Source organism: Eurypyga helias, unplaced genomic scaffold, assembly GCF_000690775.1.
Source record: "Eurypyga helias isolate BGI_N326 unplaced genomic scaffold, ASM69077v1 scaffold554, whole genome shotgun sequence".
NCBI classification, from domain to species: domain Eukaryota; kingdom Metazoa; phylum Chordata; class Aves; order Eurypygiformes; family Eurypygidae; genus Eurypyga; species Eurypyga helias.
In genome coordinates, this window is record NW_010246640.1 from 78,786 (window position 1) to 94,186 (window position 15,401).

Genomic DNA, 15,401 nt, shown 5'->3' on the forward strand with positions numbered 1-15,401 from the left:
AGGGAGTGAAAATCCACAGAGGTTTTGCAAGCGATTCTGGAGTTAGAAGGGTTGAATTTGGGCTGTCAAGGCTTAGGTTTCCCCTTCACATAACGAGCATGACAGAAACCCCCTATGACAAGGAGTGCTTTAAAACCTACTGCTGCTGTTGCTACGGTAAGCAGCCAGTTCAACCAAAGGTGCAGCTACTTGAGAGGCTGCTGCTGGGGCTTAAGGGTGGTGTGTGTCCCAGAGTGATAAAGGCTTTGATTGCTTATTTTCCCAGCCTCTTCAGGATTGAGGCTTGCATAGGAGAAATGTCAAAGCTGCAGGTTAGCTGGATCCACCTCTCTTGCATTCACACACCTCGTTGCCTCTTCTTTGCCCTGTTCTGGATAAGACTGCCAGCATTTCTTTTCTGTGGCACCTCTCTGCCTGGTAGCTCCTGTGTCCGAGTCAGTAAGCCCAGCTGAGCTGTATGGACTAGCCACTGTCAGCGCTGTGGACTTCTAGGACTGGCAGAACTTACTTCTTGGGCTCTTGGCAGCAACTTGCATTTTACTGTGCTCTTCTCTTACAGTGACTTGTGCCTCACCACAAGCTCATTGTTCTAACGAACTCCTTGTTCTCTGGCAGATGAAGCTAGGGAGGTGGCTGGCATTAAACAAGCTTAGTAAAAAAGTGGTTGGTTTTACCTTACCTCGCTATCCTAATCTGACTTGCAGTGAAGCTATGTAAAGTGTTTCGTGAGCAAAAAGCATGGAGGAAAGGAGGGTGAAGTGAGAGACTGGAGGCTCGTTGAACCATGGCTTTTGGTGGAAACTACAGTTTACCTTAGCTTAAACTGGGGGTGGGGTATAACTTCCTCCAATGTCTTGTTGTTCTACTTTGTGGAGCTTTCCAATTACGTTAATTTCTGTTCCTGTTTTGGTTGTATTTGCGCTATGTCTAAAGATGGAGCAAAGGACCTCCTGTGTTGAAGCAAGAAGATATGAGGAAAAGGAAATGTGGGAGATGTGGGGTTTTTTTAAAGTTGTCCTGAACAATGCTGACTTCTGGAAACAGAATAGTGAGCTTGAAATGCAAATGAAATTCCACAATTTCTTGCTTGTCCCAACCTTTTGATTACTCAAGCGGTGAGACTTTGGCATTGTCTTGGTGCCAGGCAATTGGGTCAAGAAACATCCTTTCAGGAAGGAAATTTTGGATCATTGAAAACTAGTCATCTACTATTAGATTGTCACATCATGTATATTGCTTTTTTTTTTTTTTGACAGCTTCCTTGCTCAAGTGAAGGAGTAGAAAGAGTGGGTTCATTATAAGCAGGTTACCTTCTGTGATTTGCTCATAACATAAAGCCTGAGACAGATTTATCAATTGATTTGTGACTTCAGTTCCAACAATACCTGGCTCTGTTTCCATGGCAGAATGCAACATGCTGTTTTACTGGTTCAATATTTTGTTTTTAGAAGATTGCTAAATATGTCTTTTTAAATAATTTGTTACTTAAGTCTTATTAATTTACATTTGCATAATTATAGCAGCAGATTATAGTGTGTCAGGTCTTTCACTCACTTGTCAGTCTTTCTTTAGAAAAAAGTAACTACTGCATAAACTTTTTTTAAAAGGTAGGGTTTGAAGTCAGAGATGTACCTGCTTTTAGGAGAGGTTAAACATCAAATAAAGAGAAAATTTCCAAGTAATACTTTAATCACTTCATTGTATGATCAGCATCCTATATCATTAGCATGTACACATGGCGTAAAGAACCACAGTTTCCTGGATAAAGTCAGTATTGGTCTTTAAGTCTTTCATTTGCTTTGCCACAGTCATAACAAAGTTCATTTTTCTTTCTAGCCCAAGATTATTCCCTTGGGTTTTATTCTATACATGTACCTAGCTGGGTAGGGTGGGTAATAAGTGACAGTGTCTTGGTATGGATCAAGAGGTGTGTGTTTGAGTCTTGCCCTCTACTTTTGCAGACCCAGCTGTAAATGGGTAGCTGTTTTTTCACACTCAGTACACTTGGGGCATCCCAATGTGAGGCCAGGCACATTGCTCTTTTTAGTGCTGTTGGCTAGAGAAACAAAACCTTTACAGATGAGTCCTGTAAAGTAGAGGCTGCTGGTTGTATTGCTATTTATAAAGTAGCATGTGTGTGTAGTAGCATTGGTATTTATAACGTAGCATGTGTCCTAGTGTACCCATCTTCTCTTGCAAAGACAGAAGAGTATATTGTGTGACAAGGCACCTTACTTTTGTTCTGAGGGTGTAAAAGCCAGCAGCAGCCTTGCTTAAATACACCATAGGGGCTTTTAATAAATTAAGTATAGAATTGAAGAGAACTGAGACAGATACAGTTCGTGTGTGTTGCACCGTGACCAGAGATCATCAAAGCAGTGAAGACTGAGCTAGCTCTGGCATCTCAAGCTGAAGTGCAGGGCTAGGCAGTGTGCTTCCGAGGCAACACACCTCTCATGACCTCAGGTCTCTCCTAGTCTGGCTTTGGGCACTTGCCTGGCCCAGGTCTGTGCTGGTTTTTATGTTGACATTTCTGTTGTTCTGCTGATTGCATTGTTCCTTCCTGGCTTTCAGGCTTTGCTTTGCGGATCAAAAGAGCTGTAACAAATTTTGAAATTGGAGCAGTGTTTTGCAGTGATGGATGAGCAGCACAGCTTATCCAGCAGATGTGGAACACGGGAGAACCAAATTTAAAACTTCTCTATTACAAGGTTGTCAATGCTGGTCTCTTCCTCACCAAAACCTCTAGGAAGAGTTGAGAGGTTTCTGTTAGTGACCCACAGAATATAGCATCAGAAAAGGCCTATAATAATAGGCCATCATGTCCCAACTCTGAGACAATCACTGTTCTTTCCATAGTCATTTTAGAGGGTTGTGTAAGTGTTAAATATGCCAAAAGCTTAGAATTTTAGGTTTGGGTTTTTTTTTTTTGAGCTAGTTCAGCTGAATTCTCGGGTTATGCTGTTTCTCACTGTGCTCTTGATGGGTCTCCTCCAAGTAGGTAAAAGACCCTGACAGAGTAAGGCTTTGCATAGTACAAAAGTACGTTAGGGAATGGTCTGGTTTGGCAGACAGAGCTCATGTGCATGTGCTAGTATGGAAAATAAGTCCCTAAACAGTATCCGAGTTACAGAATTACTGATGGTTCTGTCTTGTGAAGAAAACCCTCAAGCCTCTAATCTCTTGGCATCATTGTAAGTGGAAGGATTAGCTGTTATGTGGTAGCTAAACTCTGACTAGTCTATACAAACACCTTCAACTAATTATTGTAATTACTGTAGCATTGCTTATTTCCTGAGCTATTGTTCTGTGCAGTGTTTGACAGCTGGCAGGTTCTGCTCCAGAGATGGCTGAATTTGACCTTGGGGAAAAACGTTTCTGTTCTGATTACTACTTTTCCAAGGATGAGACTATTCGACTTCCCTTTTTAGCATTTGACAGTAAAGCCACTTTCTTGCAACTAGCCATTAAATATCTGATGTAGAGTGATATCTGACTCTATATGCTGTGTTTAACCCTGAAGGTGATTTCTGTCCATACCAAACTCCTACAACTTGTGACTTGTTTTTTGTTTGTTTGAATTTCACTGCAGGCTGGAAGTCCAACCTCTATCTCTGCCCCTCATAGCTTCTCTCGGACTTCTGTTACACCCTCCAACCAGGACATCTGCAGGTAAAGTGTGTTGCTTGCATGTCTACAGTGAGGTTCATGCCAGGTTCAGATTAAGAAAAAAATGAAAAAGCATGTGTATTGGGAAGTAAGCAATGTGGGGTTCCCATTTGAAGTGTCCTATTTGTTTGACTCGACTGCTGTCTAACACTGCTTCGTTGAATCCAACTGACTGGCCCCTGCTATGTTTGCCATTCCCACACTAGCAGTAATTCTCATTTCTTCACTTTTAATTATATGTGTTCTCTTATGTAATTGTTTTTTTTTACTTTCTGTGCTTTTATTCCACTGTTCTGCATGCAGTTCCAGTGCAGTGTTTTCTGAGTGTTGTCATCACAGTCCAGTGCAGTCTGCTGTTGTCTTGAAAAATCCTCACTGCCAGAGCCCTCTGACACGAGGGGTCACTGTGACAGTAATCTGTCAGGACAAGGTACATGCAGCAAAGAGAAACTCCCGTGGGCAGGATCGGGGCCAGGCACTCAGGTCTGCTAAGAATGTAAAGCCCACCCGCATTCTGAAATTCTCCAAGTCCCTCAATGACGTGGACCAGAAGGCACAGAGCACCAGTGAGTGCTTTGACTATGTGGAGCGAACACGCTCAGAAGGCAAATTGACCCCGACTCAAGAGCAGTGTTTAAGGATTAACAAATTTCATCTTAAAGAGAGGAAACCGCTGAATCTCAGGCCTCTTCCTTTTAGCAATTCTAAGCACTCCTACATCCCTTCCCTTTCCAACTACTCGAGTGCATCGGGAGGAGCAGAGAACAACAGCGCTGTACATATCCCCTTGCTGGAGGACAAAGTGGACCATGACACCTCAAGGAGCAAAAAACTGTTGCGTTACCTTTTTTCCTTCTCCCACACCTCCAGCACCAGCAGCCTGCATAAGTTCCACGAACTGGAGAGCTATTCCAGTCACTTCCAAGCTGAGAAATCCTCCAGCGTGCTGGTGGAAAGCACGGACTTCTGCTCTGATGATATGGGAGACGATGACGTCTTTGAGGACAGCACCTCAGTGAAACTGAAAACAAAAGAGCAGCGGGCGCCGCTCTGTTCAGTTGAGAAGGACAGTGACCTTGACTGCCCTTCCCCCCTCTCAGAAAAATTCCCCCCTCTCTCCCCTGTGTCCACATCGGGGGATACCTGCAGGTTGGTTTACCAGAGGACCGCCTCCCTTTGAGCCTTCCCATGTGCAGTGGTGACCGTTCTGCTTTCCCCTGCCTTTGTGCTGTTTCTGTCTTTTCCCTCACCTTGTCACCTTGCTTTAATATGTGTGATTCAAAGCATGCAGCCTTCTCTTTGCTGTTCTGCATCCCTCTGATGCACTTAACAAGGCTACTAAGCAAAAGAATTTCCTTTGGAGTCAAATAAATTCTCTTCCAATTTGCTTTCAGGTTTGGGATTCTGAAATAGTGTTTTTCTTGTATCAGTGCCCAAACTGGGAATATCATGAGAGAATCAGCTATGCATAATAAAGGCCAAGCTGAACAGGTCTGAGCTTTTAATGAGCAATGTGTTGTCCTGACAGTCACTGCTGGTTTGGGTCAGAGGATGGGGCATCAGGAGGAAAAGAGGATGTTTGAATATTGCTTCTAAGATCAGGTCAATATAGCTTAAGATTATTTTTTTTTTAAAATCTTTTCCTCACAGTTTATATCCCACCACACACTTCTATTCGTAAAGGGCTTTCTGGATGCCTTAGTCAAAAGGGGGATCTGAGCACTGGATGTTAGTGGTCAGCCTGTGTGATGGCCATAGTGTGAAGTCCAGAAAGGATGGATGGGTGTCATTGTTCCAGCTACAGAGGATTAATCATGTGCATAGGTGGTGGTAACAGTCAGCTCTGGGCTGTCTTCATGGTGACTTGTCTGCAGGTCTGCCCCATCCCAGCTCCAAAGTGTGGCTGAGGAACAGGAGTCACCAAGTACAGGAGCAAATGTCAATCCTTTTACCTAGTATTTTACTATCCTAATCTTTGTTCTCCCTGACAGCAGTTTCTGAATCTGGCTTTGTTCCTACTTGCCCGTGTTATTTGATTTCCCCCCTCATTACCAGCAAATTCTAGTTCCGTACTGGCTTGTCATCAACAAGACGCTCTTGTAATCCACCCACTCCTTCACTTCCACTTGCCAGCTATCAGCAAGGTCGCAAGAGGCAAGATGCTACACATCAGTAAGAGATTTCAGTAATAGACAGGGATGGCAGCATGCCAGGGTGTACTTCACATATGCTTAGTAACTTACATTCATTCCCTGAGCTCCTTGCCATCCCCCTTTCAATTCATGACCTCTTCCACATGGTTAGTAGGACTTAGTGATGTTTGGTGCAACCCAAGGGTTGTGTATAAATTGAAGCTAGAAATCAAATGCCAGCACCTGGTAGTAACACTGTATCAGGTGCCCTTGCTGTCTGCACAGTTCAGCTGTGAGGGGAAATAGGTAATTTTGCAGAGCTGATGCTTCCTTAGCAGCTCTCGCAAAGTAAGAATTGGATAGCAAAACCATTAGTCCATTTAGAAAAGGTGTGTTTTGGGGAGTTCAGCATTGTAGCTTTCCAGCATGGATATGTCTCTTAGCAATTGGCACTAGAAGTAATCACTTGTGCAAAATCCAGGCTGTCTAAATTAGCTCTTAATAATCCTGTGGTGGGCTACTTCACCAGTGTTTTGGGAATTTTATCTTCTGTTTCAGATCGTAATCCATGAGTAGCTGTACGTCTCTCTGCATATTTTGTCTTGGGAAGCGCTGTCTGATGTGTTCAAATGCTTTTTTCAGTTAAGTGCTATTGTCCTAGAGGAAGTGTTGGCATTTCTTACCCTGTTTTTTTTCTTTTGGATACTGCATTTCTGTCAGGCTCTGTGTGTCCGCCTCATCTGTTGGAAAGCAGCTGTCTAGTTAGCAGTGTCTGTGCTCAATTATTTTGTGCCTGTGTATGTGCTTGCACAGCAAGGGAGTTCTTTAGCGTTAGCTCCTTTATGGAACACATTCTTTTGATATGTATGTCTCAGGATCCTCAATGGACAACCATGTGTGATCACAGATATTACATGCCTCTTCCACATCCTTTCTGCTTCCTCTTCTCCTAATGAGCAGCTTTGCTTCTGATTCAGGATATGTCACTGTGAAGGAGATGATGAGAGCCCTTTGATTACCCCCTGTCACTGCACAGGAAGTCTTCATTTTGTGCACCAAGCCTGCCTGCAGCAATGGATCAAGAGCTCAGATACGCGATGCTGTGAACTGTGCAAGTACGAGTTCATCATGGAGACAAAACTGAAGCCTTTGCGAAAGGTAGGCACGAGACCTGCTTCCCCAAGGAAATGCTTTGTTAAACACACATCCACTCTGAAAAGAGGCAGTCCTTGTCCATGGGCCCACAGCACCCCCCACATATTTACCCTTTTTCTGTGGCTCTTTAGTAATTCTGGTCAGTTTTGTATAGGTGCAAAAGGATTTAAATTAACACTTGGCCCGGCAAATTCAGCATCAGTGGAATCCGGCTCTGAGAGTTAGCTACTGTAGCCTGGCAGCTCTCCGTGTGTAAGTGTATGTACGTACACACACACACACAGACATATGTGCATGCAGCAACTGATGTTTTTTTTCTTTACCATTACATTTTAGAGCTTATGCACAAAGGTATTTGCTCTGCAGTTACCCACATTTTTTTAAATAATGGAATTTTGTTTGGTTTAGTTTGCTGCTCTGAGATCCACATGGCTTTTAAGGTCTTTTGAAAATATGAGAATTAAGGGTTAAAATTCCTTTAAATCACGCTTTCTGAGTGTAATTTGGCTTAAAAGTGTAGCTTTTTTCTTTTTAAAAGAGCGAACGTATCTTAGTGAAAATAGTGCAGTGTAAGTAGAAGAAGGTTCATCAATAAATTTCTTTTAACTTTTACCTTTTCTTAGACTGCGAATGACTAGAGTTTAGTATTTCAGGTTGCTAGAACCTGTACCTTTGGTTTATAGAAAAGTATCTTTTATAAATGTGGTGGCTTAAAGTATAGGTAGTTAAATGCTACTTGTATTGTAAGGCCAGTTTTGTGCTTGTATCCTTTTTGTTGTCCCATATCCTCTAGGCTTTCAATTTCAATTGGTCCTTAACATTAGGATTTTGAAATGGAAGTCACTGGTATTCTTAGCACAGACAAATCTTGCCACCTCTAACAAAGTGGAAGAGGTTAATAACAATAACCTCAGTCTGGAACTAGAATAAATGAGAAACATTAAATTCAATTATGATGAGCCTAAATCATGTAGGATGGGAAGTCTGGGCTGCAGCCATCTGAAATCCTATAAGAAATTGTCTGATTCCTGAAAGTGACTTCTAACAGAAAATAGAGCAGATTTCAAATACCTTTTCAATTTTTATAGAGATGTACAGTCAGCGAAGTATATAGCTTAGCATGTCCAGTCCATGTCCAAAGGATGACCTTTGGACATGGCTGCAGCAAATTACTGGCTTCTAAGAAGTGCAGATTTTTCTTTGGTAACCCCTTGGCACAGAGCGTAGCAGCTCTGAGCTGCAGCATTGGCTGTCATGGGCTCTGTTATATGCAAAGAAAACACTTGCACAGCTCAGCCATAGGACATTGAAGAAATTACTCTAGAGAATCCCAAGTAAAAAGAGTTGCTATAGTTGGCAGTTGGCTGCTGTTTTTGCTGTGCTCATTCTGCCTGGAGTGGGCGGGAAGCATTTTCTGAATATTTGTGCCCTGTGAGAAAAAGCTGTTGGGCACCTTCAGAAATGAGTCACTCAGCATCATTAGTTATATGTGAACAGGTCATGTGGGGAAAGAGACCAGATGCCAGAAAGTAGGACAGAGCCATAGAGTGAGGAAGAAGAAGGATTTACTTCTGAAATATATCTGAAGAGTCTTCTAGAGGTTCAGCTGCAGCCAGATGATAAGTTGCCTCTGTATCTTCAACTCAGCCTTTTTGGTAACTTGTCAGTCAGGAGAAAACAGTCTGGAACTGGTGATTGTTAACAGGATGGGACAAATAATAGGACTTGTGCTTGACTGTAGGTTAGAAATGGAATTAAACATCTTCAGTATTTTAAGGCTGTATTGCAGTACAGTGTATTGGTCTGTTCAAACACTAAGTTACTACGGGAAGAGGATGAGGAAAAAATGTGTCACAGCTTTAGTGAAGATGAGGGGAAACGAGAGGTGTGGTCTGTTTTAAAATTTCAATGGAGAAAAAGATGATAAATTAAATTTTCTGCTGATGTTTTTGTTTTAACAACAATTCAAAAATTCAGAAATGCTGACTATTTTAATTGGGAAATGCCACATGCTGTGTCATCGGAATAATGCAGAGGGACCTACAGACTCTAGTTTCCTGCCTGGGCTAGTGCATAGTTTGCAGAATATCTTCTCTTTTGCTGTGCAGTCATATCTCTGGAAGAGATGAGATGGTATGGGTTGGGTTGGTGGCTGTGGAGCCAGAAGTTCACAGGAGATACTGTCCAGTCAAAGAGCTCAAGCTATGGAACAGAAAAGAGAAACATAAATTAGTCAAAACACAGGTTCTTGTGCCTCTTAACAGCGTTCTCAAACAGATTTCACATGCTTATGTTTTAACAAAGTAAATCAATTTATTTATACTTTCTATCAAAAGTAAACACCTTTGTTCAGATGCAAAAGCAATTTTCTTTTTAAAACATAATATCCAAAGGGAATGTTATGTTCAATTTTTTTGTAAGAAGATTGAAAGAATACAGCTTTCTAGCATGACATGAGTCTAGCTTGTCATTGCTCGAAGTCATCAATATTTGTGCCATGATAAAATTTGGATGCCCACAGAACTGGAGGGACTGGCCAAAGAGATGGTTGGCAATACAGAGAGGATCACAAAGTCTCTGTTTCAGAGTTCAACATTTTTGTATTTGTAGCAGTGGAAATAATAATTCACATAATAGGTGATCTCAGCCATACCAGTCAGGTCATCCTACTCTCTTCCACATTATTCCTCCTTTTCAAAGTCCTCTTTTTCTCTAAATTATTCTAGGAGACACCAAATGCACCTCTCTAGAAACACATAGATATATATAAGAAGCTTACATGCCCCAGCATATATTTTGTGAAGCTGTGAGGAAAGCCCACCTTAACTCTCTGGTCCAAACAGATATGCTGAGGGATGTGTAACCCCCATGCAAAAACTTTCATCATGTACATGGGAGGGGAAAAAAAAAAAGGTAAAAAAAGCTTCCAGATATCTCAGGGTAAAAAAAAAAAAAAAAAGCTGGTTTTGATTGATTCCTTGCATATTAGAAGCATCTATAATGATTTTGTATTTTCTTTTTCTCTTTTCTAAATGACAACAACCTGACTTTGTGATTTCTGTTTGGGCTGTATAAACATTATTGATAGATGCAGGTCTGATGATTTAATTTGCTGCATCCTCTCACTTACAAAAACTGTCATCCCAGTTCTACTGGATGTTCTTAGGGCACATGTATTTAAGTGCACTTCAAACACTGAAAATAAAATATTGGTGTTGCTGCTGTAAGTAGTGTTAAATATATGTGAAGATTGAATAAAACACCCAGAGGTAGGAGGTGAGAACTAAACAGCCTTGAGCTGAGAGCTGAACAGCCTTGACTGTGCACCGAGGGACTCTAACAGAGCTCAGCATGGTATGTCTTGCATGCACTGGTCAATTGGATCATGTACCACTTTAATTGCAGCGTTTTATTGAATGCCTGCCTGAGCAAGGGTACCTTTTGCCACTCACGATGCTCAGCAGTGACTGTGGGTACCTGCTGTCGAATGGGGAACACACGAAGGAGCAGCCTTGCTTGCGCTGCACAAGGCCTCGCATTGGGGTCCCTCTGTGCTGGAGTTGCGCCTGCCTGGGTAAGCAGGGTGCAGTGACATTGTGCTGAGGCTTCAGATCGGAGCTGAGTGCTGGAGGTCCCCTCCGGTGCCAGGACCGCTCCTGTCGCAGCAGGGTGAGCTGCCTGCTGTCGAACACATGCTGTGGTCAGAGCAGTAATGCAGTCTGACTTTTAAAATCCATGTTAAGGAGGAAACTGGTCTCCTGCCTGGTTTTTGTTCTTATCAATGTTCTCTTTTTACACTCTCTGGTAACTAGAATAAACACCTAATCTCTTTCTCTGCTTCTGGGTGTATTGCCAGTGGGAGAAGCTGCAGATGACGGCCAGCGAGAGGAGGAAGATCATGTGCTCTGTAACATTCCATATCATTGCCATCACCTGCGTTGTGTGGTCTCTCTATGTCCTGATAGACAGGACCGCTGAAGAGATTAAACAGGGACAGACTACTGGTATGCTACTTGCTTATCTTCCCACTTAATTCTCTTGGAATAATTATTTACCCTGAATGCACAGAGGATGCAGAGCAAGAGCGTCCAGGAAATGTTTATACCTAGACTAGCCAGCTTTAGCCTGAGGTTGAGTTGATTTAAAAGCACAGTTCTAAAATTACTTGGTTAAATCAGTGTAAATTCATCTGTGGGTGCCTTTTAAGTCTATTTCAAGTCAATTTAGTTTGCACTGGTGAAATGCAGAGATAGGAGAGCTAATCCACTGTAGCCAGACATAAAATTGCACTGCCTTAGCTAATTTAGTTTTCAATTGGAACACTTACTGAGCAGATAAGGACTTAAGCATTTGTTTGCTGCTATGGCTACCTTTTAACTGAGAAAAACCAAGAGAAGAAGTAAGAGGAACATAAATCCAAATCTTTGAGGTATATCAAGAGGGTTTCCTTTCTGTTTGGTCACCTGTGAGTTGGGTTAGCACAAGTTTCCTGTGAGAGCAGTGTTAGACTGCAGAAATTTTTGAGTCATGTCTGAAGCAGAAGAAATTCAGGTTGATTCTTAGGACGCCAAGCAACTGAGATGAGGTTCACTGCAATTCATATTGTGGCTGCCACCCCCATGCAAGGATGTCTTAACTTCTTGAATAGTGGGTTTTCTTTAGTATGCCAGCTGTAAGCTTACCAAACTGAAATCTGTTGACCAGGGTGCTGGGCTGCAAATTTTCAGCTGTCACAGAACTGTCTCAGGCAGCTGAGCTGTCCCTGAAGGTGAGGATAGAAGGGATAGAGTATTTACCAAGGTTGGGACCCCTTAGAAGGCAAGCTGCCCTTGCTCACAAAGCATTGCATACCAACTAGACATGCAGCTGGAAAATGTTTTGCTGGTGATTGAAGAATCATAGAATCATAGAATGGTTTGGGTTGGAAGGGACCTTAAAGATCATCTAGTTCCAGCCCCCCTGCCAGGGACACCTTGCACTAGACCAGGTTGCTCAAAGCCACATCCAGCCTGGCCTTGAAGACCTCCAGGGATGGGGCATCCACAGCTTCTCTGGGCAACCTGTGCCAGTGCTTCACCACCCTCTCTGTGAAGAATTTTTTCCTGATACCTAATCTAAACCTCTCCATTTTCAATTTAGACCCCTTACCCCTTGTCCTGTCACTACAGGCCCTTGTAAAAAGTCCCCCCCAGCTTCCTTGTAGCCCCTTCAGGTACTGGAAGGCTGCAATAAGGTCTCCCTGGAGCCTTCTCTTCTCCAGGCTGAACAAGCCCAATTCTCTCAGCCTTTTCCAAGATCTAATGTCTAAAAGTTCAAGCTAGGTAAATTCAGGAAAAGTAATACTGGTCATTTTTAATACAGAGGGTTAGCTTGCCAGAATTCTTCAGCATGCCGAACACCTGCAGTTTTGCATCAAAAGAGACACTCTAATTCCACTCCAAGTTACTGGGTCTGATGCAGGTAAAATTGCCTAGTCAGCATAATGAACCTATCAAGAGAGATGGTTACAGTGTTCCCTTTTGAGATTAAAGACTGTGGCTCCATGTACTGTGTGATCACAGAGTGGAACAGACTTCTTGGGTCACTGAGTTGAGTCTCCTGCTGTGAAGAGGATCTCCTGCCCTAGAATTCCTTTTGTAATCTGATCCAATTTTCATTTAAAAACAGGTGTAAAAGGACCTAAACTTATTACTGGCTGTTGCCTTGACTCTGTTTGTGATTGTGCTGCACAAGGGCTCAGACACAAAGGATCAGTTGTTTTGTTTTTCCTCTGGTGGGTGAGAATAAATGTGATCGGTGAATTAGAAGTCTGCATGTGTTTGACTTGAAGGGGGGGGAAGGGAGGGCAAAGGTTAAACCAGAAAAATTGCAAAATTAGAACAGTTTGCATGGCCTAAGCTCTGTGACAGTTTCCTTAAAGGACATTTTTGAGAGATCCAATGTAGTCCAGTAGATACTGACCCAGTCCTTCTTTCATTTTTTAATTTTCTTTCTTACAGGGATTCTAGAGTGGCCATTTTGGACTAAGCTGGTGGTTGTGGCTATTGGTTTCACTGGAGGACTTCTGTTCATGTATGTACAATGCAAAGTGTACGTACAGCTGTGGAAGAGACTTAAAGCATATAACCGAGTAATATATGTACAAAACTGTCCAGAAACTAGCAAAAAGAATATTTTTGAAAAACCTGCACTAATGGAGCCAAACTTTGAAAGTAAAGAAATGCTTGGAGTTCACCATTCAGACACAAACTCTTCACATTACACAGAGCCAGAAGACTGTGCTGCAGAAATCCTTCACGTGTGATTGCTGGGTGGGAGGGGTGTTTCTGTATGTCCTTGAAGATTTAAAACATCATTGTTTACTGCAAACTGCTCTACCTTTTTAAAATCGGCTAACAGCTGAGGGCTGGTGGATGAATTTTTTTACATTTGTTTTTTGTTGGAATTTTTTTAAATCCCTTTGGGCATATCTGTCAATGTCATCATGGTTGCATACCTCTCAACGTTTTGTCTCTTGTACTGGCTGGTCAAAGAGCACAGGATACTCGTTAGAAGGAGCCTTGGGTTTGGTGTCAAGCAAGCCGCTAGTGAACTGTCGTCAACTTCATGGAGTCTGTTACTTAAGAAGACGACTCAAAATTATTGTGGAATATATGTAGAGTGGGGTTTTGTTTCCTTGTTTGTCTGCTCTTTAAGTGTGATGAAGGAGGTTGTCCCAGACACGGAGGGAAATGGGAAAGTCTAATCTACTGCTAACACTGCCACTAACATTTTGTCTTAGGCAGCAGGTGTAAAATTTTGCATTACATATTGTGATGAGACTTATGAAGCATATAGCACTTTTAAAAACCTTTATTTTGTAATATGTATGTCAAATGAAAATGAAACTTGAAAGAATGTGTCATTTTCAAAACATTTCTTCATTCTTTACCCCATCTACTCTTCTGGAACATAAACCTCTTGCCTTATAAAAAAAAATTTAAAAAAATCCAACCTGTGATTTCCAACACATTCTCGCATTATCTTACTAAACATAACACTAAAAAAACTCTGCCTCTTCGGGTTTCCTTTGAGGAACAATTTTTTTCAAAGGATATTGCACTTGTGACTTGTGTATGGAGAGTAGTGGATATGTACAGTGTTCATTTTCAATGCCTGATGGTTTCAGTGCTCTGTTCTGGGAATTGGGTGGGGGTTTTGGGGGGTTTTTTTGGTTTTTTTAGCAGGTCAGACTATCAACACACCTGCATATATATACCTGGTGTAATTTTCATTCCAAACCATTGGCAAAGGTTTTGTTGCTGTATTGGTAAAAATGTGAGTTGTGACGGGGAAAAAAGATGCTAGTCAATACAGCTGGAATTGGTTTTCCTTTTCTAGTGCTGTGTACTTCTCTAGTGATGTGTGAATTATCCAGGAATTTGACATTGTCAGAGGAGATGCTGAGATCAGAGTCTAGGAAGTAAATGTTGTGTTAAGTGGATGAGTTTAAAAACACCTGCATGGCTTTAGGTCTGATGTGGTACATTACGTGGTCAGAAAGCAGTTTTGTCTATGCTTTTGAGTGTGAAATTGGCTTTTTAATCAGTCAGCCTCAATGAAAAGAGAGGAACAGCTTTAAAATCTGTGTGCAGGGCTTTAGACAGAGTTGCCCACAGCCTGGGGTGTCAGTTCATTTGCTTGACCAATCCCCGTCACTGCAACCCTGTCCTGCTTCAAGCCCTCATTTAACCAAAGTTTCAGTACGACTGGAGCAGAAACAAAGCCCCACGAAAAGTCAGCACACGGGGCCTCTGCATTTGAAAGCTGACTTTTCTGTACCTGAGCCCTATCTAAATCTATGTAAAAGTCAGTGGTAATCTTCTGGTTGGTCCTAGTAAGTGTTGCCTGGACTTTTCAGTTAGGTAAAAGCTTCTGTTTACATATCGAGATACTGAATTAAATCTTCAGCTCTGGTTCAGGTTTTACTTAGTCTTTTTCACATACAACTTTCTTTGAGCAAGTTCTTTTCATAATAAAAATAGTTGTTTTAAGACTTCCCAAAGAATAACAGTAAAGGAACTGTGGGGTTTTTTTCTTCAAATGTAATATTAATTTATTTCTAAATTAATTTCTTAAGAGCAGGCAGAGAAAAGACTGTGGTAAGAGAACACACGAGTAGTTTCTAAGAGCTGTTAGAGGAAGAGTGTGTGTGTGCATGCGTGCCTCTGCATGATCTCATGTTTGAAGCTTATTGACTGGGATCTTGATGAAGAACACAGTACCTTGTTCTTGAGAATACCCGGACCTCTAGGCAGTCCTAGCAAAGCTGCACTGGCGTGGGTTTGTGTACTGTGCTAGGTGTCAGGATGTCCCATGCTTACATGATACAGGCAGACAAACCCTGCGTACCCTACTGGTCTCGGGGCAGCAGTCTTCGTGACCAGACATAGGTAGAGTTTGTTG

The 15,401-nt window shown here is 42.1% G+C and overlaps 1 protein-coding gene across 2 annotated transcripts in view; it reads left to right on the plus strand.

Annotated features, from left to right (window-relative positions):
- The window catches only part of MARCH8 (membrane-associated ring finger (C3HC4) 8, E3 ubiquitin protein ligase), a 73,103-nt gene extending 58,114 nt beyond the window's left edge, over positions 1-14,989 (plus strand). The window contains exons 3-7 of one of the 2 annotated variants that reach the window (XM_010150459.1): positions 3,593-3,672; positions 3,973-4,818; positions 6,779-6,959; positions 10,813-10,960; positions 12,956-14,989. In XM_010150459.1, coding sequence (XP_010148761.1) covers positions 3,593-3,672; positions 3,973-4,818; positions 6,779-6,959; positions 10,813-10,960; positions 12,956-13,260 — 1,560 coding nt within the window. In that variant the 3' untranslated portion in view covers positions 13,261-14,989. The remainder of the gene's footprint in view (positions 1-3,592; positions 3,673-3,972; positions 4,819-6,778; positions 6,960-10,812; positions 10,961-12,955) is intronic. The other variant, XM_010150461.1, reaches the window with a different exon arrangement.
- Positions 14,990-15,401: the final 412 nt, after the last annotated feature.